The sequence below is a fragment of the Mustela erminea genome, chromosome 5 (genome assembly GCF_009829155.1).
Source record: "Mustela erminea isolate mMusErm1 chromosome 5, mMusErm1.Pri, whole genome shotgun sequence".
NCBI lineage: Eukaryota > Metazoa > Chordata > Mammalia > Carnivora > Mustelidae > Mustela > Mustela erminea.
Window position 1 is genome coordinate 130,272,448 of NC_045618.1, and position 24,896 is coordinate 130,297,343.

Consider the following 24,896-nt stretch of genomic DNA (forward strand, 5'->3'; position numbering starts at 1 on the left):
AAATAGTGTCAGTAATTATGAACTAATAAGTAGTGCTTACCATGGGCAGGCCCTGTCTCAGGGCTTTACATATATTATCATATAATTCTTACATCTCTGCTTTACAGATGAAAAACTCGAATCTGAAGATCACACAGCAGTGCATGGCGGACACTGAGACCCAGGCAGGCAGGTTCCAGAGTTGGGGGGTCTCAACCCCAGTGTGCACAACGTCCTTGATCTTTATGGGTGTTGCCCCAGGCAAGCTGAGCTCTCAACCCCCCAGGCTTCTCTCCTTCCGAGAGAGTGGGGAGCTGCGAGGGTGTCAGCCACAGCAGGGAGGGAGGGAGCAGAGAATGGCTAGGACATCCACATCAGCGCTGAATCCAGATTCCCCAGTTGGAATCGGCGGCTGAAGTCAGGCAGGGCGCCCCAGCCGGCTCCAGGGAAAAGGGGGGGCAAGTCCACGATGCTGAGAGGGGTGGCCAGAGCGCCGCCCCCAGGAGGGGAGGGAGGGGTGGCGGGGTTGAGGGGTGCCCAGCTGCCATCCCCGCCGCCTCCTGGCCCCCACTCGCTGGCTCCCAAGTGGGAGGAAGGCAGCTGCCCGCTCCCTCCTCCCCACAGCCCCGCTACCTGCCCAGTCCCCCGAAGCGAAGCGTGAGGAGGCTGTGAGCCAGCGGGGCCGAGCCCACAACTTTGCAGCCTCGGGGAGGGCGAGAGCCGGCGTCCAGGGCTCCTCTTGTCCGCGACCCGAGCTCGGTGAGTTCGTTTCCCCACCCCTCTGCGGCGGTGCGGCGGCAGCGGCGGCGGCGCTGGGGGCGGCTTCCCCGGCGTCCAGGAGGCGGTGGCCGAGGAGCCGGCGGTCACCCGCGCCGCCAGCCTCTCTAAGGCTCCCGGCTGGGCCGCCCTCCGCCGCGGGCGAGGCCGCCGCTGGTTAACGTGCGGACGGCTTCTCACGCCCCCGGGCCGCCCGGGCGGGGTCCGCGGTCAGGTGCGGGGCCGGGGGGCTGCGGCCGCCCGCCCGCCGAGCGCCCCTAGCTCCCCCAGCCCCTGTCCGCCTTCCAGGCGCCGCGGCGCATCTGGAGGCTGCTCCCGCGCCCCCCTGGCGACCGGCGTGGGGAAGACACTTGCTTCGCCCGAGACCCGCGCCGGGGGCTCTCTGGGGTGGGCAGCGCTGCCGCAGCCCCCGGGAGCGCCCGGTCGGGGGCGGCGCGGAGCCCCCAGCGACCACCCCCGGGCGTGCTCTGGGCTGATCCCCCGCGGTGGAGAGAGGCTCGTGCTCCCCATGGCTGCCGCAGGTCCACAGGGGCACTGGCAACGGCAAAGGGGACTCCAAGGTGATCAGTCGCCCATTCCGGACGGGACAGCCTGGACCGAGGCCTCGTGGCACTCGCCCATCCTGGGTGCAGCCGCCTTCCCAGAACTTTTCTTGCGCCTAGGGCTCGCCGACTCCTTAGCCCCTGGAAAAGTTCTCTCGGGCACCAGGAATCTTATTTCCCGGTGGCTTCCGAAGCTGGGCAGGAACCAGGGCTTTGGGGGGTAGGGTAGAGTGGGGATGCGGCGGGGGTGCTTGGCGGCGGGGGTAGATCCGCGGAAAGGCTGGCAAGCATCCGCTCCCTCGCGCAGGGCGGGCTTGTTGGCATCGAAAGGGTTTCGGCGCCATCGGGGTTGTTTGGGTTTCTCGCTCCAGGAGGATGGGGGGAGGGCACGAAGGGGGGATTTTAATTTCGTCGCTTCAAATGAAAACGATCTTTGCCAAGAAATAGCCAGGGCAGCCAGCGATGGAGAGAGGGGTCGACCAGGACCGGCTGATACAGGTATCCGGCTGTACCCCCTTACCTCACCCGGTGGCTGGGCGCCGGTGTGAATGTACTGATTGTTTTAATTAATTGTTTTTAAAGCCAGGTGTCAGCGGCTGCGTGTGTGAGACACAAATATATACATACACAAACACAGATACCAGGCGCACACAGATTACATGTGGAGTCATACACAAGGAACCGCCCCCCCCCCCACACACACACACTCCCCACCACACACACTTGCAAATCAGGGACCTACAAGCACACAGACTTCCAAAGAGCCTTGGGTTATGGGTGTGGTCCCTGAGTATTGCCCAAGATTGGGTGGGGGTGGTTCGGAGGGTCAGAGAAAAGGTGAAGCAGGTCATTTCTCTCTGGCCCACCCAAATTCTTTGCTTTCTTCTCCAAGGGGGTCTGGAGGAGAAATCCCAAACCTGAGCTCCTTTCCGCTGCCATAAAGGGGTGGAGCCCTAGCCCCATGGTCCTCATCCCCTCCAAACAGCCAATAAGCCCTGCCCTTGACCTCCTTGGGCTTGACCCCAGGGCTCCAGAGTGTCAAGGTTGAGGTTTCTCGGAAACTGAGGGGCCAGGCACCTGGAAGTAGGGCCTGACCCCCAGAGGCCGTTTCTGTCTCGAGGTCTCACACCAACCTGCTTGGTTTAGGGAAGAGAGGAGGGGTGATCTAAGGGACAGGGACGGGGAGGTTGGATTTGGGTGGGGTGGGACTGGTGGACGACGCCCCGCGGACACAGCAGTGAGTCTTCCTCTCACCCCGGGCCCCTTAGGAATGTAATCGAGGATGCTGGCCCTGAGGCTGCTCAACGTGGTGGCCCCCGCCTACTTCCTGTGCATCTCCCTGGTGACCTTCGCGCTGCAGCTCTTCCTTTTCCTGCCCAGCATGCGCCAGGACCCCGCCACCGCCAGGCTCTTCCCTCCCGCGCTGCTCCATGGGGCTCTCTTCCTGTTCCTCTCCACCAATGCCCTGGGCAATTACGTCCTGGTCATCCAGAACTCCCCCGACGACCTGGAGGCCTGCCAGGGCCCCTCGGCCAGGAGGGCCCTGTGCCCCCCGCCCAGCACCCACTTCTGCCGAGTGTGCGCCAGAGTCACCCTGAGGCACGACCATCACTGTTTCTTCACGGGCAACTGCATCGGCAGCAGAAACATGCGCAACTTCGTCCTGTTCTGCCTCTACACCTCCCTTGCCTGCCTCTACTCCATGGTGGCTGGCGTGGCCTACATCTCCGCGGCCCTTTCCACCTCCTTCGCCCACCCCCTGGCCTTCCTCACTCTCCTTCCCACCTCCATCAGCCAGTTCTTCTCCGGTGAGTGGCCTTGGCCGGCAGGTTGGGCCCTACAACGAGGACCTTCCACCCCACCCCAAGTTTGCCAGACTTAGCAAATAAAAATATAGGATGCCCAGTTAAATCGTAAGGCCAGATAAACAATGCATACCTTTTCAGTATGTCCTAAATAGTGCATGGGGCATACTTAAATTTTAAAAATTCTGTGATCGAGGCACCTGGGTGGCTCCACAGGTTAAGCCGCAGGCTCTTGGTTTGGCTCGGGTCATGATATCAGGGTGGTGAGAGCAAGCCCCGCTTCCTGCTCCGCACTCAGCCTCGATGATCCTCTCCCTCTGCCGCCGGCCCCCACCCAGAGTGCTCTCTCTAAAATAAATAATCTTTTTAAAAAATAAAAAAAATAGGTAAAAATTCTGCTATCTCTCTGAAATTCAAGTTAACTGGGCATGCTGTATTTTTCCTGGCCGCCTCCCTCTCCGCTCCCCATCCTCATTCATCATCTCCTCCTTGCTTGCCGGGAACCATCTGCGCATAGAATTTCCTGAGGCTCCAGACGATACCCCTGCTCTGTGCCAGGCGGGGCCGGGTGCTGACCACCCCTCCATGCAGCTTCTGAGGTACACCCGCGCTATGACCTCCCTCCGCTTGGACTCCAGCCCTGCCCACACATTCCCCCAAGGATTTTTGTCCTCCAAAGTTCTTGCCAACCAACCACAGTAAGACTGACCAGGGTGCCAGGCCAGCCCCAGCAGGAAGCTAAGTCCTGCTGTCCTGCCCACTGTGTTTGTCCCCACCAGGCTGCTCTCTAGCCTGCAGACAGCTTAGAGCAGAGGGCACCCTGGTTGGAGATGCAGCCCTGTTTAATGGATCCATTTTCCCATCACAGAGCTGTGGGACTGGTGTTGGATTTGACCCTCCAGGGAGGCTCTTGCACTTGCAGGAGCCAGGCATGTGGCCCTTCCCACTGGCACTCAGCTGTGCGCGCAGTGGGGACAGGGAGAGCTCCTTTGTTCCTGGCCTAGAGGGACCTGGCTCCTGGTGGCAGTTCTTACCACTTTACCTGGCCTTGAAATTTACGCCTACCTCATTTCCTTCCATTCCATCCCTACCCTGGCCTTTGACGTCACCTCACTTGGTTCTTAAAGTTGGTAGTGTGCATGCCTGTGTGCGTGTGCACGAGTGAGATTGTTATTTCCATCTCTCAGATGAAGACACTGAGGCTCAGATAGGATTAAATGGATTGCCCAGGATCTTACCACTCCTGACCACCACCCTCTGCCCCCCCACCCTACTCCCCCAAGTCTTGAAACAGCCCCCAGTAGCACAAGGAATTGCAGCATGTTTTTTCATCTAGTGACCTTTCGGGGACAAAGAAAGACCTTGCAGGTACTTCCACCAAGAGCCTAAGATAGTCTTGTTGTGCCTGGGCTGGCCATTCACAAAAAAGTTGTGCTCCACTCTGGGGGAAGCCATCATTTCAGTCTTTGTTGGGGCTGCAGCCCAATCCTTTGCAGGAATAGAGCTGTTGCGCCATCAGACAGCGGAATTCAGAGGTCCGCGAAGGCCCCAGCTGTAGGGTTGCCTTAAGGTCTGATGGCTGAGTTCGGCCCAAAATTCAGAGCTCTGGGCCTTCTGGATCCTGGCATGGGCACAGGAGTCTGCTGGGCCCAAAATAACCAGGCCGGGGGAGGGTGGGTGGGCGGGCTAGAGGGTGGAGTGTGAGCACAGGCAGGTGGAGGCATGAGGGGAGCCAGAGAGCCTGATTACACTTCTTTTCCAAGTAGCTTCATCACATCAGAATGAATGGTTCCAACGGGAGATCTTGAAATGGTTTGATCTGAGATAAGCCTGGGCTTGAGGCCTGTCCATATGTGCTAGGTTTGGGAGACAGGATAGAAAGGAAGAGGGGCCCTTGCTTTGATCTGGGGGGAGAAGAGAGCCAGTCAGCGCCTACCTTGGGGCTCAGATCTCTGTTGCAGCAGAAGGATGAGTCCCACCCCCTTTTTGCTTTCTCCCCATCCCCACGGAGAAAAGGAGGCCAAGATTTCTAATCACCAACTCTCCCACCCCAGGCGTCTTCCTCCCCTGCTGACCTGACTCCTCGCTCCCTGCCCACATTCACACCTCACTCCTTCAGCTTCTCCTTTCCTATCTCCTCTCCCCCTGTTCTCAATCCAAACACTCGCAGACACACTCTCTCTTTTCTGCTGGGTGAAGGAGGTGGAGCTGGTGGACAGGAGGGAGCGGGAAGGCGAAAGCGTGGTCGTAGATGGAGCTGTCCCCGGCTGTGGTGCTGCCCCGAGTCAGGCCTGCCAGCGGAGGACAGCACGGCTGTGAGTGCCCGCCCGCGGGCTCAGGCCGAGGTGGGAGACTGGCCAGTCTGATTTTGGAAATAGTACTTTCTTTGGGCCTCAGGGGATTGGTATAAGTTGTGTCACCTCTCTGAGTCTCATTCATCTCATCTGGGAAATGGAGACGTCGCCGTCTGACCCATGTCATGGCATTTAGCTAAGGGTGCCAGTATGGCGGGTGCCACCAGAAGGCCCAGGAGAAAAGGAACTAACATTTGCTGAGCACCTATTATGTGCTACCCACCATGCAGGTTTCACTTCACTCAATCCCCATAAGTCCAGGAGGTAAGTAGTCTCATATTCATTTTAAAGGCCCAGGAACCCAAGGCTCAGCAAGTTTAAACCACTTCTAAACTAGAACACTGGTGTGACTCCAACCCAAGATTTAATCTCAGGGCTGCCAGCCCCTGGAGCTGACCAGGGCACCACACGGCCTCTCTGGAGCTGCCTCTGCAGCTGCTGCTTGATGAATGAGCCACTTTGGGAGGGAGGGAGCTTCTTGTCCCTCAACGTCTATTAAAGATGCTAGGTGACCATCTGTCAAAGGTGTCATAGATGCTTGGTAGGCAGGAGGGGTGGAAAGATTGGATCGTGTGACCATTTAGGCCCTTGAGGAAAATTCTGTGATTTTCTAAAAGAAGCAGAACTATTATTAAATAATTCAGAGGAGCTGAGGCAGCCAGGCTGAGCAACTTCAAACACTTCAAGAGAAAGCAAGTACCCAGAATAGCCTTTTGTAGCTGCTGCAAGGGGCCAGGAAAAGGCCATGAGGTCTTTTCCACATGTCTTGATTTAGTGCCAGAAAAAAGCCTATGGAAAACAGCTTCCGTCAGCCCAGGCTTATCCCTGCGGCTGAGTTGCAAGGGAGGCCAGGCATTTGACAGCTCTGATGTTCTCACATCCCAGCTCGAGGGCCATCTTTGCCCGTCAGCATTCCTGGAGCCCAAAGGGCACCATGGGCCCAGGATCCTTCATCCTACACGTGGCTGCCTGAGCTAACCCGTGCTGACAAGGAAGAAGTGGGTCAGAGGGATGGAACAGCCTGTCTAAGTCCTGTCCCTCTGCTGCCCCCACGCCAGCTGAGGGGCTGCTCAACATGTTGGCTGGAGTGAGCTTTCCATCTCCTGGGCAGCTGGGATTATTTGTCTCCAACTTCGAGAGGAGCTACTGCTATCAAAGCTCCCAGGACTGATGGCGAGAGGAGGCTGCTAATGAGCAAACCTGAATCCAGCCCACGGCCTCCTGGCTGCTGAGTCCACTGGGGCTCCGACTGGACAAGTTTTAAAAGCCCAACCCTTGGGGGTCTGGAAACTGGGGATTGAGAAGACCAGGGAAGAGGTGGACCAGAGCTAGGGGATGCTGGTGGAGAAGGATATGGTTGACATTTGCAGAGGTTGAGGAGGCTGTAAGGTGGGGTCCCTGGAGTGGGTACATTCATCTCACTGGAAGTGGGTGGGGGGCACCTGGGCGGCTCAGTCATCAGGTGTCTGCCTTTGGCTCAGGTCATGGATCCCAGCATCTTGAGGTTGAGCCCCATATCGGGCTCCCTGCTAAGTGGGGAACCTGCTTCTCCCTCTCCAGCTCCCCCGTGCTTATGTTCCCTCTCTCGCTATCTCTCTCTGTCCTAAATAAAATCTTGAAAGAAAAAAAAAAAGGAAAGGGTGGTGGTGGGCTTTCCCTGCAGGGAGTGAGGGGCTGAGGAGGGTTTTTGAGTTCTCTCCTGGACCCACTGTCTTAGCTGCTGGACAAGTCAAGCTAGGTGTCTCCACCATGGCTTTCAAGCCTGCAGCCCATCCGGGACTCCAAGCCCTGGAAAGAAGGAGAAAACTTGATAGTCTTAAGAGTTAAATGTGAGCCCTTCTTGGATCTAGTCTCCTCATCTGTGAATGGCCCTCAGCAGGGAGCACTGCACTGAGTGTGAACCACAATGCTAATCACTTTGTACACCATTTCCCTGAATTGTGCAAGGTTACTGAGATCTTATGGGATCATTATTATTATACCCATTTTACAGATGAGCAAACCGCAACTCAGAGACATTAAGAAACCTGTACAAGACCACAGAGCTGGGAGATTCAAGCTAGCATGGACTGACCATCCCAGATCTGAACAAGAATGTGAGATCTCTTGCTCAGTGGGTATTTAAGACCTATAATAGAGAGTGCTAGTTTGGAGGGGTTTGAGAGTTTCTGCCCAAGGCAGGAAGCTGGAATGATGACCTTGGGGGCCTCTTCCAGCCTTAGCAAGGCTAAGGCTGACAGAACAGCTCTGGCCAAATGCTCTAGTGGCCATGCTGTCCTCTTATTAACACTAATGACTGAATTATTCTCTAAGTCAGTGCTTTGCACTGCCCTTGGAGCTTGTGATTTATTCTTCTTGATGACTAGACCCTGTTCTCCATCATGCTGTCACTTTCGGGAGTCTTCCCAGCCAGTGCTCCCAGCTCCATAGGAAGGTGGCATTGCGGTCAAGGCAACTGCCCAGGAGCCAGCTCCCTCTCTAGCATCCCCAGCTCACCCCCCTCACCCCCTGCGAAAACATCTTCTCCCTGATCCCAGATGCAAAGAGAAGGCAGAGAGAGACGGGGTCTCTGACTCCGAGGAAATGTTAGCATCCACGCACTGCCCAGGAAGCTTCCTTTTCTTCTGCCCCACGTCCCCAGGTCTCCCCTCTACCCTCAGGAGCCATTGACACTAAGAAAAAGTTAGGTCAACTAGTTCATCCTTGCTCTCCCTCGATGCAGCAGCCCTGAGATTGCTACAAAATATAGCTTCAGTCTCATTAATCTCCCTCTCTCCCTAGCGGAAAGCGCCTGCATGGATTGCTTTTCAGTACGTGGCCTGGGTGTAAAGCGAGCTTGGTGTTTCCCCGCCCCCCTGCAGGAGCTGTCCTCGGTTCTGAAATGTTCGTCATCCTCATGCTCTACCTCTGGTTTGCCATCGGCCTGGCCTGCGCAGGCTTCTGCTGCCATCAGCTGCTGTTGATCCTCCGGGGGCAGACCCGTCACCAGGTGCGGAAGGGGGTGGCGGTGAGTGCCCGGCCCTGGCGCAAGAACTTACAGGAGGTCTTCGGGAAGAGGTGGCTGCTGGGCCTGCTGATCCCCATGTTCAATGTCGGAGGTGAGAGCTCCAAGCAGCGGGACAAGTAGCAGGCATTCCCATCATTTCTCTGTGTGTGTCTTGACTCTCCCTGAACATAAGACCATGACACTCTTGTCTCTACCCATGACCCAATACAACCTTGAGCTGGCAAGATCCTAGCATCCACCCCTGGTCTGTGACCTACAGAGACCTGTGTTGCCTAACAGATCATGGCAAGAAGGAAAAATGGTCACTCCTAGGAGCCAGCCAACTGTTAGGAGGCCTCTGCTTTTGTTTCTCCCATTGGAGCCCCTGCCCTCCCGCTCTGCCTTGTTCACCCACTCTCTCATGTCTCATGTCATCACTGCTATCAGCTAGAACTTTCCCTCTCAGATCCATGTTGGGAGTGGAGAATGGATTCTTGCTGTTGGTATGATTCTCCCCAGGATCCAGAGGCTGGCAAAAATGTTTAAAATTACCATGTATAAGAGGTAGCCAAGTTGGCTCTGCCAACTGCTTGTGAGGTTGGGAAAGGAGGGGTGTGTTATCCTCTCTATGGAATTGTAAGCAATGGAAGGGAAACTCAGTAGCTTACTGTCCTATCCCCAAACTGCAAGGCCCTTTCTCTGGGAGGCAGCAGCTAATGACCAGGGATTTCCAGGTGCTGTCCCCTGTCCAGCCTGCCCCAGCTGGCCACCCCAATCCAGTCTGGGACTTCCTTTCCCTGGCACTCTTCCAGGTTTTCCCACCTTGATCTCCAGCCTCTGGGTCTTTGCTAGGTGCTGGGGAGGCAAGGAAGAAGGAAGAAGGAAAGGAGAAATACTGACAAATGAGAGAAGCATGTGACTGCATAACCATACAGAAGGGGGCGTGTATGTATGTGCATGTGGTGGGGGAGAGATGGTGAGGAGGTTTGTTGTGAAAGAGAGAATGCTTAGGGGAGTGGAGGAGAGAGGTCACACACAGGTTGGGCACTGGGATATTTGTGGAATGAGAATGAGGGGACCAAGTGGGTTCATTTCTGAAGGATGTTCTAGCAGCTAAAGCTGTTCAGTGTTTGAACGGCTGCCTGGGGAAGTAGAGTGCCCCATGGAGGTGTTCCAGCAGGGACTGGTCAGTCATCTGGCAGGCATGCCATGGAAAAAATTTCTGCACAGGGTCCGGAGAGGGAAGATCCTTCCCCACCCCCAAGATTCTAGCATCCTCTTTGTGATTGCTGGTCCAGAGGCAAGAACTATAGAGATGCCTGTGAATTATTTGCTTTCATGAAGCAGGGAGCCGGCATGGAGGGATCTGAAAATCATAATGCAAACTTCTAGGACCCTACCCAGCTACCAAGGAGGGAGTCTCTGGAGAGACAGGATGACCTGGATATTAACGCTAGTTGAGGGAGGTTGGCATTGAGGAAAGGGAGATGGAGCAGTGTCAGTGGCAGGTGCGGGCAGTGGTGAGGGAGCTGGAAGGTCATGCTGTGCTCTGAGAGGTGAGGTGGGGAGAGTTGAAGCTCAGGAATGGGGGAGACCAGAATATAGGGGTGTAGTTGTGAAGCCAGTCCTGCTTATCTAATTGGCTCTGGATGGGGGCACAGCTGTGTGTTCTGGAACCCAGAGGGTCAAATCTCTGGGACATATTTGGAAGTTTGGAAGGCACAAGTGCCCCTTCTGACTGAATCCCAAGGCCAGTCTGCCATTCATGCAGACAGCAGGGCTGAAGCCCACACCCTACAGTGTCCACAGCGACCTCAAGCGTTGCCACACAGCACGCTGAGTTCTTGAGCAGAGTTCAGGAGGATTTTACCTTGGTCCTGCCTTCACGCCCTCTACAGGGCTAATGTAGAAATGGCACCCCTGGCTCACACTCCCTTTTGTATTCATTCGTTCATTCATTCATTCATTCGTACATAGATATATTTACTGAGTGCCAACAATGTGCCAAGTCTCTTCCAGGCACTGGTATACGATGATGAACAAGACACACTTGTGATGAGCACTGGGTGTTACATGTAAGTGATGAATCACTAAATTCTACTCCTGAAACTAATATTACATTGTATGTTAACTAACTGCAATTCAAATAAAAACTTGAAACAAACAAACAATGATGAACAAGAAAACAAGATCTCTGCCATCAGGGGCATCTCGTCACTGGCCCCTTGCACTGACTCCCACCCCTTGAAAAATGGTTTTTCTGCCATCTTGGTGTCAGCCGGTCAGATCCCTTGGAAGGGAAGGATATTTGCAGAGAAGGCTGAAGAGGAGCCAAGGCTGGTGGGCTGGAAGTCACTGGGGATCATCTTCACCCTCAATTTTGTCCATACCTCAACAGTGGGAGTGGAAGGGGCAGAAAGAGAGGCCCTGGGCAATCCAGGCCTTGGCTCTCTCCCAACGCCAGAGCTCAAGCTGGGAAGCTAGCCATGCCATTCCCAGCCTCCTGGAGGCTCAGCACTGTGAGGCTTGACATGGGGAGAGGAAATAAAAGGGAGACCTGCAGGGTTTGACTCCTGGCAGACTGGTCAATGGGTGGTGATGTGGGGAGGTTGCCAGGTGTGGGACCGGAGTAGCATTTGTACACATGGCCCTGTATTGTTGATGAAGAACATCAATAAAATATGTGTTGTTATCTCAGATTTGATGTGATCGCATGGGCGCTGTGGCTGGTAGCGGGGCTGGCAAGGCTAGAATGCACCAACGCAGTCATAATAGCTGTTGAAATACTTAAGCTAAGTATTAAAAACCCTTCTGTTCTAGTAGGTAAATAGCCATTGTCCAGACTCCCCCAGTAAACCCCATCCTCCTGCCCCAGCTGCTCCCGTGCCTCCCCTCGAGCCCCTGGCTCACCTCAGAATCCAGTGATGAAAAGGGCCATGCCTGTTACTTGCACGGAACCCTGGGATCCTACTCCAGTCCATCAGCCAGTCTCCTTTGTGAATGAGCAGGGCTGTGTTGTGTGGTCGGTAAATGTGTACTACCCCAGGGCTGGTAGCAGGTCTGCATGCTGGGATCTGTGGAGCCCTGGGGACCAGGGGTAGAATGTCTAACTTGAGAACCTTCCTCCACTTCCTTCCGCTTTTCTTCCTCTCCCACCCCTTCCCAGGTCAGAGAACAGGTGGGGAGAGAATGAAGTGGAGAAGCCACGTGGTTCTCCATCACAGCCAGAGCTGACCATCCTTGAGGATCAGCCAGGCTCCTTGACCTCTCTGAGACTTCGGGCTACCCAGTCCTCGGGGCAGCTGCGAGGGGGTTGGGCCCTGCAGGGAGAGAGTGGTCCTTGAGCAGGTGCATGAGCATGATGTTTGACGCATCCTAAAGATAAGCAGGCCTAGACTAATGGATGACATAACTACAAGAGTGCTAGTTCCAATTGGGCTGGTGAAGAACCTTCAGCCAAGGCCAGTATTGTATATGGGTCTGCATTCTGTACACATGCCAATGAGCAACGAAGAAGGCAGACCCCAGGTATACTGGGCAAGGGCGTGAGGGATGAATGGAGGTGTGGCTAATCTTCAGCACATTCTAGAGCACGGGCTAACTACACTCCACAGGGCAGACACTCCTGCCTTTTCACCATTGTATCCTGAATGTCAAGCAGGGGCGAGGCACACAGTAGGTGCTCAGTAAATACTGAGCAAATGAATGCTTCAATTTTGTACTCATTTGCTCACTCCACATCTCTTCTGTTCTGTGCACATTGTGGGGCTGGAAGACAGATGAGACAATGCTGTCCACCTGGGGTTCACATCCTGGAGAGGTTCCTGGGAGAGCCCAGAGGAGGAAGAGAGCCCATCCTAGCTGTAGGGTCCAGGGACTTTCCATGTGAACTGCAGAGCCTGCAGAGGTGGATGAGACTTAAGCAGGTGGAGATGGACAATGGGGGCTTTCCAGGAAAAGGGAACAGGCCTGGAACCTTGGAGTGATCATGGGATCGTGACCATAGGGGACAGCACAGAGAGGCAGAGGGAGTTAAATCTAGGAGCTGGCCCCTGAGCAGAAGGGGGCCTTGAATGCCAAATTAAGAGATCTGGAGTGAAGTTGATAGGGTAACCATTGAAGGTTGTGAACAGGAAGCTACATGATTAGAGCCAGATTTCAGAAAGTGGGGCTTTGGTGGCTAGGCTGGAAGGGGGGAGCACTCGAAAAGAGGCATTGTCATGAGCCGAGGGTGACATAACCAGGGTTTGGGCGGGAACACTGGCTGTGGGCTGGGGAGGAAAGAAGTGTCAGAGCCATTGCACAGACATGGAGCTTGACTTGAAGGGGTCCAGGGGGAGAAGGCCCGAGAGGATCCTGAAGGTTGAGCTAGGATGGTCAAGGTGACCTCAAAGGAAAGGCCATCAGGAGCACTGGAGTGGGGAGAAGATCATGACCCCGGGGTTCAGGGTAACCAGGATCACTCCCCTCTGTCCCTGGCCCATTGGTTGGCGAGGTTATCCCTCTTAACTAACCTGTAACCTCTGTAACCTCGCGTTGGAGGAAGAGATTCGGGGCAATCTGTACATTGTGCCCTGCAGCACGGCCTCCTGGCTGCCAAAGCAGGGAGAAACCATCAGCCCGTGGCAATAGAGGACACAAGTCCTTGAGGAGACCTGAGTTCCCACCTGCTCTAATGAAGCCAGTCTGTAGGTCTCAGCAGACATCATCTTTTAGCTAGTCTCCTTTCCCAGGAACATGGCTGTCCTTGCCACTCCACACACGCAAACCACAGTACAGTATCCTGCAACTGAGCTCATTACTCCCCTCATCCTCTGGGATGCTCTCCAGGATGCTGGGAAGGCAGCTCCTCCTGCTGGGGAGAATAGGAGGGGCTGGGCAGGGAGCTGGGATACATGGCTCCTGCCTTATCCGAGATGTTTTAGAAATGAGGCCGATCCTTGGACCTGGTCGCCAACCAGAGTGAGCCTGTTAATGGGATGGGGGGGTAGCTCCGTTGCTCCCGATGTTGGTTTCTGTTTCTGTCTTCATTCCTCTCTCTGTGGGTGGTGCTGGCCCAGCACCTCCAATCATTCCTCAGACATTCATTGATGCCCACTCCGTGCCAGGCATGATGCCAGGAACCGGGAATGCAAAGATGAATGAGACCCATTACCTGACCTCGGGATGCTCTCAGGGAAGAGGACCAATCGCAGACAGTTATGAGGGAGAAGGGCAGGGTACTGCAGAAGAAGAGCACTCACTTGGTGGGCAGGCTGGAAGACCTCCCAGAGGGGCAACGTCAGGGTCATACAGGATGAATACGAGTTGCCAGACAGGAAAGCAGGGCCATAGGTAGGGGTGGGGGTACGAGGGACTGTGCAGGGGCAGGGATGCCACGTGACTCCTGGGAATTGTGAGTCTCCATTTAGGAGTAATGGGGGCCCGAGTAAGCATGCTGCCATCACAGTTGGAGAAGAGGTTCGTCCTCAAGCCATGTTCCCTGCAGACCTGCCTCTTCCCTTTGATCCCTTTACAGGTTGTCCTGCTTGGAAGAGTCGAGCACAAACTGATGTCTAGTTTTTCTAGTGATCAGCAGGGTCCTCCGGGTTGGAGACCAAAGGCAGAGGGTCACCTTCATTTCCCAGGAGTTCAGTTTAAAGCCGTTGGAGAACTCAACCGGAAACATCAGGGACCCTTGGGCTCAAATAAGAAAGAGCCTCTGGGAAGAGCTCCCATTCCTCTTTCCTTCCCATACAACTTGGGAAGTGGTTTAGAAGGAAGCTGTTTCTACCAAGATGACTACCAGGGGCTCACGCAGAGGGGTGGGCTTTCCCCCCTGTATGGGTTCTCACCCCACTGGAGAGGCCTATGTTCCCTTCCTGGCCCACAGCAACGCCCTCTCTCTACACCGCCACCTAGTGGCCGCCTCAGGCCTCTTCCCGTTAGCTCTGACTGGTCCAGCCCCCAGGGAAATCTTCCCTCCCCTATGGGTTTTGCCTCCCAGCTGAAACTTGGAGAGCGGGAATGGCAATGGTGGAGTCCTCTGGTTCCCCCAGTACCTAGCAGACGGTATAGAGCCCTGACACTATGGCTGATGCGTGAGTAATAATAAGTAATAATGACCAACATTTACTGAGCATTCACTATGTGCCAGGCCCTTGTCATACACCCTTTACCGATAGTAAATATTTTCATTGCAACCCCTGCAGGCATGCTTTATTCATTACCTCTATGTTCTGGGTAAAGACACTGAGGCCCAGAGAGGTCATATAAGTTGGCCTTGCAGCTGGTAAATGCCAGCTCAGGGATTCGAACTCAGGGTATCTGTTCCCAAGTTCATCCTTTTATCCCAGGCACTAGACTGTCTTTGTATTGTGGACTATGGTGGACATCCAGTAAATGCCCTGCAGACAAGTAACAGTCAAGTTTTCACACTCATGAATTCATTGACCCATTCATTCATTTAACCTGTGTATGGGGCACCTGTAATTCAAGAGGTGTTGGTGGGCACAGAGAAAGGAATTAGGCACAGCCTCTGCTTCAGAGAGCTCACAGCTGCTCAGGGTGAGTCTGTGCGAGAAAACGGGGTGGCTTCAGGACCCCAAGAATCTTGAGGTGTATCTATCCCACCCAGACCGATGATTATGGCCCAGTTGCCTAGGATGAAGCAGCTTCTTCCAGAGGCTACTCGTGGATATCTACGGACAGTCCAGGCTGAGGACCCTCCCCTGGGTCTCAAGGAGGATGTCTAGCAGGGGAAAAAGGCCTGAGCTATTTCTGGGCTGCTGCCCACCCCCAGGCAGTGTCATTGTGCCTGCGGGAGGGGACCAGACACCGCCACGGAGCTGAGCACAGCCGGCACGTCTCCATACCCATCCCCTGGAGACCAGGGCAGAGGGGCCTCCGAAGACCCGGAAATGGAGCAGGCTCCAAGGCAGAAAGCATCTGCCAAAGCTCATCTGTGATATTCAGGAAAAGAGAAGCCTTGGGAGGGGCCACGGGGATGGCTGGTGAGGCAGAATCCCTTGTTAATACCCCTCCCCCCAGTTAGGGCAATATTAGCACAAAGCTCTGCTGGCAGGAACAGGGCAGTGACCTGGAACCCTGAGGGGAAAGCCACAGAGGACCAGGCGGTGAGGCCTTTCTGGGAGGAGGCAGTCCTGTGTGGGCATCCTCCCAGAGTCCCTGTCCCCAAATGCCCCCTTCCTGGCCTGCTTGTGACGCCTGAAATCCCCACCGGTAATATCTCCTTAAAAACTTAAAAATAGCATTGGTCCCCCAAACTCCTTTCAAATTCTGGGATTTGCTTGAGCTGCCTTCTTTCTCTGCCTGACAGCTAGCTGAGAACTGGGCCAGAGGTGGTCTGCATAGGGGATTTCAGATAGAGAGTAGGGAAGTGTGGTGTCCCCCCATAGTCTCAGGGGAAAGGGACCCTGCATGAGCAGTGGGGTCCCTTTCCCCTGAGACTATGGGGGTACTTCTCCACAGCATGGGGCAGGAGGAGTGGCAGGAAGTAGGCCTCACTGGGCAGAACCCCGCAGGGGGCTGCCTCTCCCCATCCAGGGAGCGGCATCTTAGATCACCACACAGAGGCCAGAGTGCCCGGTGGTCCTGCCACCGAGTCTCTGTCACCCTGGGAAAATCACTGCCATCCTCACACATAGGACTCACTCTTAGACTTAACCAGGAATTGGATACGCTTGGCCTTCAATGGGGCACATTTTTTAAATGACCTCCAAAGGGACAAGCCACTCTGTTTTGCCACAGACCTTACCCCTCACAGGGCTGCCCCACACTCTTCCTTTGCTTCTTTGGCCCCTGGAGGCTTCTGACTTGGTGACTCCTGAGAGGCTAAGCTTCAGGAAAGCCGAGTCTAGTCCCAACTCTCTCCTACATAGGCTGTGTGACCTTCCACACAGCGGGCTGGCCCACCTGCTTAGTCTGTTTGCTGTGGACGGTGGGGGAGAAGGCAGGAATAGTGCTTAACAGAAAAAGCGGTGAGAGGTAGGATTCAGAGTCGGAAGGACCCGGGGAGGTGAAATGCCGTGAGGTGGGCTTTGACGGATTCCCAGCCAGCAGAGGTCACCAGCAGCAGGGGACGGGCTGTGCCCGCTTTTACTAAGGCTGCAAGGACGGCTCGCACGGTCCAGGTGCAGAGGGAGCCAGAAGACCGGAGGAGGCACGCCGAGGAAGGAGCGGCCAGGTGAGCGAGCATCGAGGTCCCTCCACCCGAGCGCCCGCAGCCCCAGCGGAGAATTGCCGCGCTCGTGCTGGGTAGTTTAATCAACAGGGGAGCAGGGGAGGGGACGGGCGCCTCGCTGGAGAAAGGATTTAATTAGCAACGCTTTCAGGAAAGAAAATTAAATTACAGGAAACAGTGGTGCGCTCCAAGGAAGACGAAACCCCTAAACCGATTCCTCGGGCCCCCGCGCACTCCCGGGGGGCCCCCAGCGGGTGGGCCAAGGCTCCGCGTGTCTGTCTCGTGGAGGCTCGGCACCCGCTGCAGTGGCGCGGCGCCGTCGAAAGGGGGCGCCGTCGGGTCGCAAGCCCGACTCTCCAGGCGTCGGCGCGGGAGAGGACCCCGGCAAACCAAGCCCGGGACTGGACCCGCGGCTGGGTGTCTTGCCTCGCCGAGCCACACAGGGTTTCGGAGGGCAAAAGGGCAAGATCTGGGCTCAGAATCGTGCTGCTAACAGTGGTCCGACCCACGACTCATCCCGGGAAATGGAGGCAGGGAGTGGCCGCCTTGTCCACATCCCCCCCCTCCCGGTGCCTCAATTCCTGGGACATCCTTAGCGCTCACGACCCCTCTGTCATCCCTCCCGGTGCCCCCTCCCCTCGGCAGGCACGACCCTGGCACCGTGTCCCTCCACCCCGCTGCCTCCCTATCACCTGGTTGTGGTGTTATTGGTAACGATAGCAACATTCTTGAGCTCGTGCTAAAGCCAGGTGGGAGATGGGTATTTGGCATAGGGAAATTCACTGAATCATGACCACAGCCCAGATCTGCACAGAGGAAACCGGACATCAGAGAGACCCAGGAAGTAGCGCAGGAACACACAGCTGGTAAGTTATGACCCTGACATCACACCTATGGCCCTGTGAGTTGTTCCACAGCAGGGGAAACCCATGTTTGATACCCAGCCCTAAGTGCAAAGCTTCTCTCCCGGGAGGCACTGGGTAAGGATATGTTGAATGAATGGTGGGCCTTTTCTTGCTTGTGGGAGGGGATGCTAATCACTGAGGCCATGAGGTGGAAATGGGCTTGGACCACAGAGAGCATCGAGTAAATACTGGTTGGTTGCCAGTGCTTCTCAGACTTGACCCTGTGCAGGGATCACCTGGGGATCCTGTGAACACAAAGACCCTGAGTCTGCTGGGTCTGTGATTCCGCCTTCTGACGAGCTCCCAGGCGATGGCCACGCTCCGGATCACACTGAGCACCCCGGAAGCCAGTGGCCAGCCAGCTGAGCTGGTCTGGGTCCACGATCAGCCTTTCACTTTGTACTTACAGGCAGTGAGCCGCAAAGGGCCTGCTGCCCCCAGCACAGAGCCCCTCTTTAGTACCCACGCTAGTACACGTGCCAGCCCCTCCTCCCCACCAGTCCCCGTCCCAACATCGGTCTGGCCATGGGGAGTGCCTGAGCAGTCCCAGCCTTGTCTGCACACGTGCAATCACCTGAGGACATTTACCAGTTCCTGATGTGGAAGGGGGAAGGGAGGGCCAGGTCCTACCTCCGGGAGACTCATAGAATTTAGCTGGGGTGTGGCCTGGGCATCTGGACTTTAAAAGCTCCCCAGAGGGGCACCTGGGTGGCTCAGTTGTTGAGCATCTGCCTTCGGCTCAAGTCGTGATCCTGGGGTCCTGGGATCCAGCCCCACATTGGGCTCCCTGCTCTGCAGGAAGCCTGCTTCTCCTGCTTGTACTCCCTCTCTCGCTGTCTCTCTCTTTCTGTGTCAAATAAATAAAATCTTTAAAAAAATAAAATAAAATAAAAATAAAAGCTCCCCGTAGGCTGCCACGGTGCAGCCACGGCTAGAGGGCCACTGGGGAGGTGCCTGGGGAGGGCAGTAGTGGGAGCAAGGGGGTTGCCGAAGTACCAGGTGCTGATGCAGGTGTGGAGGGTGGACTGTAGGTGAGCCTTGAGGCTGCGTCACCAGCCAGAAGGCTGGGCTGGGTGTGAGATTAAGGGTCCTGGTGAGGGCGGGGCCATGAATAATCCAGATTCCTCTCGGCTCCCCATGGCCCTGAACAGGGGTGAGGCTTGGGGCAGGCTGGGAAGAGCATGTTTGCCAAGGACTCCGCCACGTGTGTACTTAAGGAGGGTCCTGTGCTGGGTGCAGCAGGACGCGGTAGCCGGCCGGGAGCTGGGCGGGTTTGCTGCAGCTGCCTGTAAGTACAAAGTGAAAGGCTGACCTTGAACCAGGGCCAGCCCAGCTGGCCCTGTCCTCACTCCTGGAACTGCACGTTTCCCCTGCAGTAACAATCTAATGATTACTGTTTCTTGAGCACCCGCTGTGCGGGGCCTCCTTGCTAGATACATCGTACATCACTGCGCAGTAATCTTTGAGAAGAGCTAGTAACGGAACACATGAAGAAACAAAGCCCAGAGAGGTTATCTAACTTGCTAGGATCACACAGAAACCAACTGGATCCAGACCCAAAGCCATGATACCGCCATCCCACCATGATGCCTCTATTCATGCTCTGTCCTTCGCTGGCCCCTTACTCTCAGCCCATCCAAGCTGCACCCTATGTCAAGGCTGGGCTCAAAGCTCACCGAGAGTCCTTTCCAATGAGGCCTTGGAGAGCTCCTGGGCTCTGGTCTTCAGGCGGCCTCAGGCAGCAGGGCCCACCCCTGTGCTGCCGCTTTCTCCGGAGTCCCGTCTCCCCTCTCAGCTCTGAAGGCTCCAGGCCCCAGACCTCATGCATCTTTCTGCAGGCCTTGGGCCTCTCTAAGGCACGGCAAGTGAGAAGCCTAAGGCACAGACCTTCGAAAGGTGCTCGTGCTTGGGGTGGTGCCCCCTTCCAACGGCTGCATCTGGCAGAACGCTGATGCAGGTGCTATCATGGGTGAGCTCAGAAGTCTGGAAACACGGTGACAGATGGTAACTACACTCATCGTGGGATCATTTCACAATGTATAAAAATGTCAAATCACTATGGTGCACACCAGAAACTAACATGATATTGTATGTCAATTTACTTCAATTAAAGAAAAAAAAGGACCCCGCGGTGCCTGGGCGGCTCAGTCCGTTAAGCATCTGAATCTGGATTTCTGCTCAGATTTTTTCTCAGGGTTGTGTGATCGAGCTCCGTGTTAGGCTCTGCTCTCAGCCAAGAGTCTGGCTATGATTCTTTCTCTCCCTCTGCGCTCCTCCAGCTCACTTGCTGTCTTAAATAAATAAATAAATGTTTAAAAGAAAAAAAAAAAGTCTGGGGCAAGTTGGTTGGTTAAGTGTCTGCCTTTGGCTCAGATCATGATCTCAGGATCAGGGGACTGAGTCCTGAGTCAGGCTCCCTGCTCAGCACAGGGGTCTGCTTCTCCCTATCCCTCTGTGTCTCCTCCCTACTCATGCACTCTCTCTCTCTCTAATAAATAAAATCTTAAAAAAAAAAAAAAAAAGGAAGTCTGGGGTGCCTGCATGGCTCATTTGGTTAAGTATCTGCCTTCAGCTCAGGTCATGAGGCCCGCATCGGGCTCTCTGCTCAGTGGGGAGCCTGCTTCTCCCTCTCCGTCTCCCTGCCACTCCGCTGTACTTGTGCTCTCTCTCTCACTGTCAAATAAATGATAAAATAAATAAATAATAAAATAAATAAATAAAATCTTAAAAAAAAAAAAAAGAAGTCTGAAGGTGAGTCACCAAACAGGTAACCCACTTCTGAGAACTCTCCACTAGAATGCGGTGTTGGGGTGAATTTAGCTAATACGTGATGCCTATTCTCAACTAGCAGTTTACCATTAGGGACCCTTGGATGCTAAACCCAAAGGTTATCAAAATGGTAATCTTTAAAATAAAAGGAGAAGCGAGTAGGGCATACCACCTTGCCAGACTTACATACCCAGCTTTGAATGTATAAGACCTAGTGAGATCCAAACTACCCGGGGGGAGACTGACGAGTCCATGGTCATTGCCAGCCTCCCGCGAGAATATCAGCGGAGCCCAGGTCTGTTTAAATGACCGCCCTACAACGAGGCCAGCACCTGGCACAGAATTATGTATTAGTTACTCTGAAGAAACAATGACCATGTCCAGAGTAAGCTTCAGGAGTCGTGAAAACTTTTAGGGGCAGTAGAAAGGATCAGGCTTTGAGAAGAATACAAGTTTGAGAAGAATACAAGTTTGAGGAGGAGTGACAAAGGGAGCAGAGAAGAGGATTTTTAAATTTCTCCCAACGTGGGAACTGCCCCGGGCCTGACCTGTGCTGTCAGGTGCCTGCTTACTTCTGACCCTGGGGGGTCCAGAGCCCTTTCCTCTCAATTAAACACACACGCACACGCACTCACACACACCATCAGCGTGGCAAACATTAATGACTGAGTGGGAGCTCCCACACCGCCTTGGCCCGCACACAGTTGGTGGGGCCGGAGAGCTGGTCCTGCCGCCGTGGCCCAGCCTGACTGGCACCAGCCACAGCATAACCAATGCTCTGAAAACGCTTCCAGAACGAAAGCAGCCTGACTGTGAAGCACAACTTCCAAATATATCTTGACTCAACAAGGATCACCTTAAAGGCTTTAGAAAAGGGTTTTCCCCTTCAAGTTATTCTGGCCCCGCAGCCCCGCCCGCCGGAGCGTGAAAACCATCCGTGGAAGCTGCTGTCTGCACCACGCCTGACCTTCAAGGTCAGCGGTAGCTACCCTGGGATGTTTGTTTTGGTGGTTCACTGCCTTTCCTCTGTGTGTTTTGCTGAAGTGAACACTCATTTGCATTTCCTGAGTAGCTGGGCAACAAGCAGGCAGCCCGGGAGCCGTGCTGGAGAGCAGAGGGGAGCCGGAATTCGGTCCTGGGGCCGAGGACCCTGGGGCCTCCAGGAACCAGGCTTTCCCGCATGTGTCAAATCTGAGTCAGGGCCCACTGAGGGTGCAACTCTTTCTGTTTGTGGACATCTTTAAGTGTCTTTTCTTCCCTTGACTTTGAGACAGATTCTGAATTTGGGTAAGGGATGGATAAGGACAGGTGACCGCAACCAGCTTTGGGGGTAGTTAGGGTTTTGCCATCTACAGGTGGTCACAGCTGGTGGCTTCTCCGCCCAGACCCTGGAGCTGCCATGTTCCTAGCCCCAAATGGAGGGTGGACTCTGGGTCAAGGGCTCCCATCTGCCCGGCAGCGGTCAAAGGCTTTTGGAGGAGGGCAGGGTGGGTGGGGGCCGGTAAACAGACGCCTACCCGTTCCAGAGACTGCTACCAGAAGGAGCGAGCCCTCCTCCAAGTCCCTGCAACTCCTAAAGTGAGTAGGGAAAACTAAAGGCAGCTCTTTGCGCTCCAGCTCTCCCGCAGCTCGGAAGGGCCGGCTCCGGACACTGATTATTCCTGCACGCGGGCTGGCCGCGCGCTCCTGCTTCCAGGTTTCAGGCCCCCCCTTCCTTCCCTAACAGCTTCTGCCCACTCGCTGCGTTAACTTCCTACTCCACAGGCTTTTCTCTCTCTTGCTCATCTTCTCCAGCTGCTGTAATTTGAGGCAGGAGCCATACAGACTGTTCTTCCAAATAATTCTCTAATGGCTTGCATAACCATCCTTGGGGGCTGGGGGGCAGGGAAGCCATGTGCTCCAGAGAACCAAGCAGGAATTCCGAGTGGAAGAGGCCAGAGTGGTCACAGGACACCAGGGACGCACAAGATCCCTCCTTCTGGGAAACCAGTCAAAGGCTGGGTGGATACGTGCTGTCTTCCCCCTTAGCCAGAGAAGCGATTTTGGTAGAAGACAGTCTTCACTATTCCAAGCAAATGACAACCCGAGAGGGGCTGCTAGGTGTGCGTGCAAGGGGGCGGCCTTGCTGTGTGCAGCGGGTTTAACCATTTGCGAGGCATCACTGTTCCTCACCGCAATCTCGGGATGTCAAGTGGACAGCAGGGATCACTCCTTCCTATAATAAAGGAAACTGAGAGGGGTGCCTGGGTGGCTCAGTGGGTTAAAGCCTCTGCCTTCGGCTGGGGTCATGATCCCAGGGTCCTGGAATTGAGCCCCGTGTCAGGCTCTCTGCTTGGCTCGGCGGGGAGCCTGCTTCCTCTCTCTCTGCCTGCCTCTGCCTACTTGTGATCTCCGTCTGTGAAATGAACAAATAAAATCTTTAAAAATAAATAAATAAATAAAGGAAACTGAGGTTGCGGAGATAGAGGCTGCTTCCGGCTGCCCCTTTCTCCTGCCCTCCGCCTTGTGCTGTGTCGTCCAGGCGCACCTCATCTCCATCTCTCTTCCGGCGTGTTTGCTAGTGGTGCCCGAAAGCCTGGGACCAGAACAAAGTCCTCAGAAAGCAGGACCTCGGGGTACCTGGGAGACTCAGTTGGTTGAGCACCTGCCTTCAAATCAGGTCGTGATCCTGGGGTCCTGGGATCGAGCCCCGCACTGGGCTCCCTGATCCATGGTGGAGCCTGCTTCTCCTTCTCCCTCTATCCCTCCCCTTGTTTGTGCTCTCCCTCTAATAAATAAATAAAATCTTCAAAAAAAAAAAAAAAGTAGGACCTCATTTACATGGTCTGTGCCCATTTACCTTAAAAATAATGTTAAGGGGGCGCCTGGGTGGCGCAGCGGGTTAAGCCTCTGCCTTTGGCTCAGGTGGTGATCTCTGGGTCCTGGGATCGAGTCCCGCATCGGGCTCTCTGCTCAGCGGGGAGCCTGCTTCCTCCTCTCTCTCTGTCTGCTTGCCTCTCTGCCTACTTGTGATCTCTGTCAAATAAATAAAATCTTAAAAAAAAAAAAAAAAGTTAAGTCAGGGCACCTGTGTGGCTCAGTGGGTTGGGTCTTTGCCTTCGGCTCAGGTCATGGTCTCGGGGTCCTGGGATCAAGGCCTGCATGGGGCTCTCTGTACGGCAGGGAGCCTGCTTCCCCCTCTCTCTGCCTGCTTCTCTGCCTACTTGTGATCTCTTTCTCCATCAAATAAATACACAAAACCTTTAAAAAATAATAATAATAATGTTAAGTCAACCTAAGAGGCTCCTTCTAACACTCATAGAAACATCTTCCCTGATCGGTGGGGAGAGGGATTTGGACTGAAATGCAAGCTAATTGACATGCCATCCAACATATACAACCGGTTATCGTCCAGTTCAGATGAAAGGAGGGAGCTGTTTGCAGATGACTGACTAGGAAGGGCGTAATTTGATTTAACCCCACACGATTCTCCTGTGGGGCTCATAATTCTTTGAGAGCAGGCTTTTATATGGGAATTGGCAAATTCATGTTAGCTGCAACCAGGCAATCACAAGAAAGGAAAAACCAGTGTGGACCGGCAAAATGCTTCCCTTCGAGCCACAGAGAAGTTAAAAAGCCGACAGAACACTTCAAAATCATCTTACCAGAGCACTAGGGACCTGCTTTGGAGACAACCCTGGTTGTTTTAAATCTGTTTATTTTATGGCTCACCTGTAACACAGCTGACAGAGCTTTCAACTGGTGAGGGCTGGGCAGAACCGTGGGGAGAAAGAGTTCTGATCCTTCATTATTCAGCCAAGAGGAGTGATGCCTAGAGAGGCTCAGTGACTTACCCAAAGCCACCTAGTTCATGCGTAACAGAAGAGACAGGTGTACGCAGGTCTTTAGACCCCGTCGCCCCAGGCTACGTATGATCTGTCGTGATGCCATCCTTTGGGTGGCTCCAACAGGCGTCTTAAGTGGAAAAGTATTTCCCCATATGGGAATCACACCAAAGGGCAGGGGCCACAAACTCAAACAGCCGCGCTCGCCTGAATATCTCAAGATCCATTTTGTGTGGTCTGCCTATCTGATGCCACTTCTTACGGGAAGATGGTTCTTGATTTCAGCGGGGACCTTCTCTAGCTATCTTGACATTTCATTTACGTGGTGATACAGCCATACATTTTAAAGCTACTTAGAAAATTATGTAGGACAGAAACAATGCTGTGAGAATTAGACTCTGGCAACCCTCTAGGCTTTTACATGAGGATAAGCTTGTATTTTTCCAGTGTCTTAAAAATCTGGGGAGGGGCGGTTGGACTGGCCTTGGGGAACAGGGAAGAGCAGAGCATTAGGAATCTAAGAAGCATGGAGGGAGGCTTGGAGTTGTACTTGCTAAGGACCTCCGTGGTAGGAAGAACTTGATTTAATGGGGCGTTAGCTCATGCCGGCAGACAACTGTAGTTTCAACATTTGTGAAAGTGTCAGATCAGAAGAAAGAAATTCTTGGCTTGTATCTGACTCTCATTTTCCCAACCCACCCAATATAAACCTCCAAGACACCAGGAAATACCGGACTATTCACTTGCCTTAAGATTGCCTGCATTTCAAGTTC

At 54.4% G+C, this 24,896-nt stretch overlaps 1 protein-coding gene across 1 annotated transcript; it reads left to right on the forward strand.

Annotated features, from left to right (window-relative positions):
* Positions 1 to 313: 313 nt before the first annotated feature.
* ZDHHC22 (zinc finger DHHC-type palmitoyltransferase 22) lies at positions 314 to 11,159 on the forward strand. The gene is made up of 3 exons (XM_032344838.1): positions 314 to 738; positions 2,567 to 3,106; positions 8,319 to 11,159. Exons 2-3 carry the CDS (start codon positions 2,581 to 2,583, stop codon positions 8,582 to 8,584), a joined length of 792 nt encoding a protein of 263 aa, XP_032200729.1. The 5' UTR covers positions 314 to 738; positions 2,567 to 2,580; the 3' UTR covers positions 8,585 to 11,159.
* Positions 11,160 to 24,896: the final 13,737 nt, after the last annotated feature.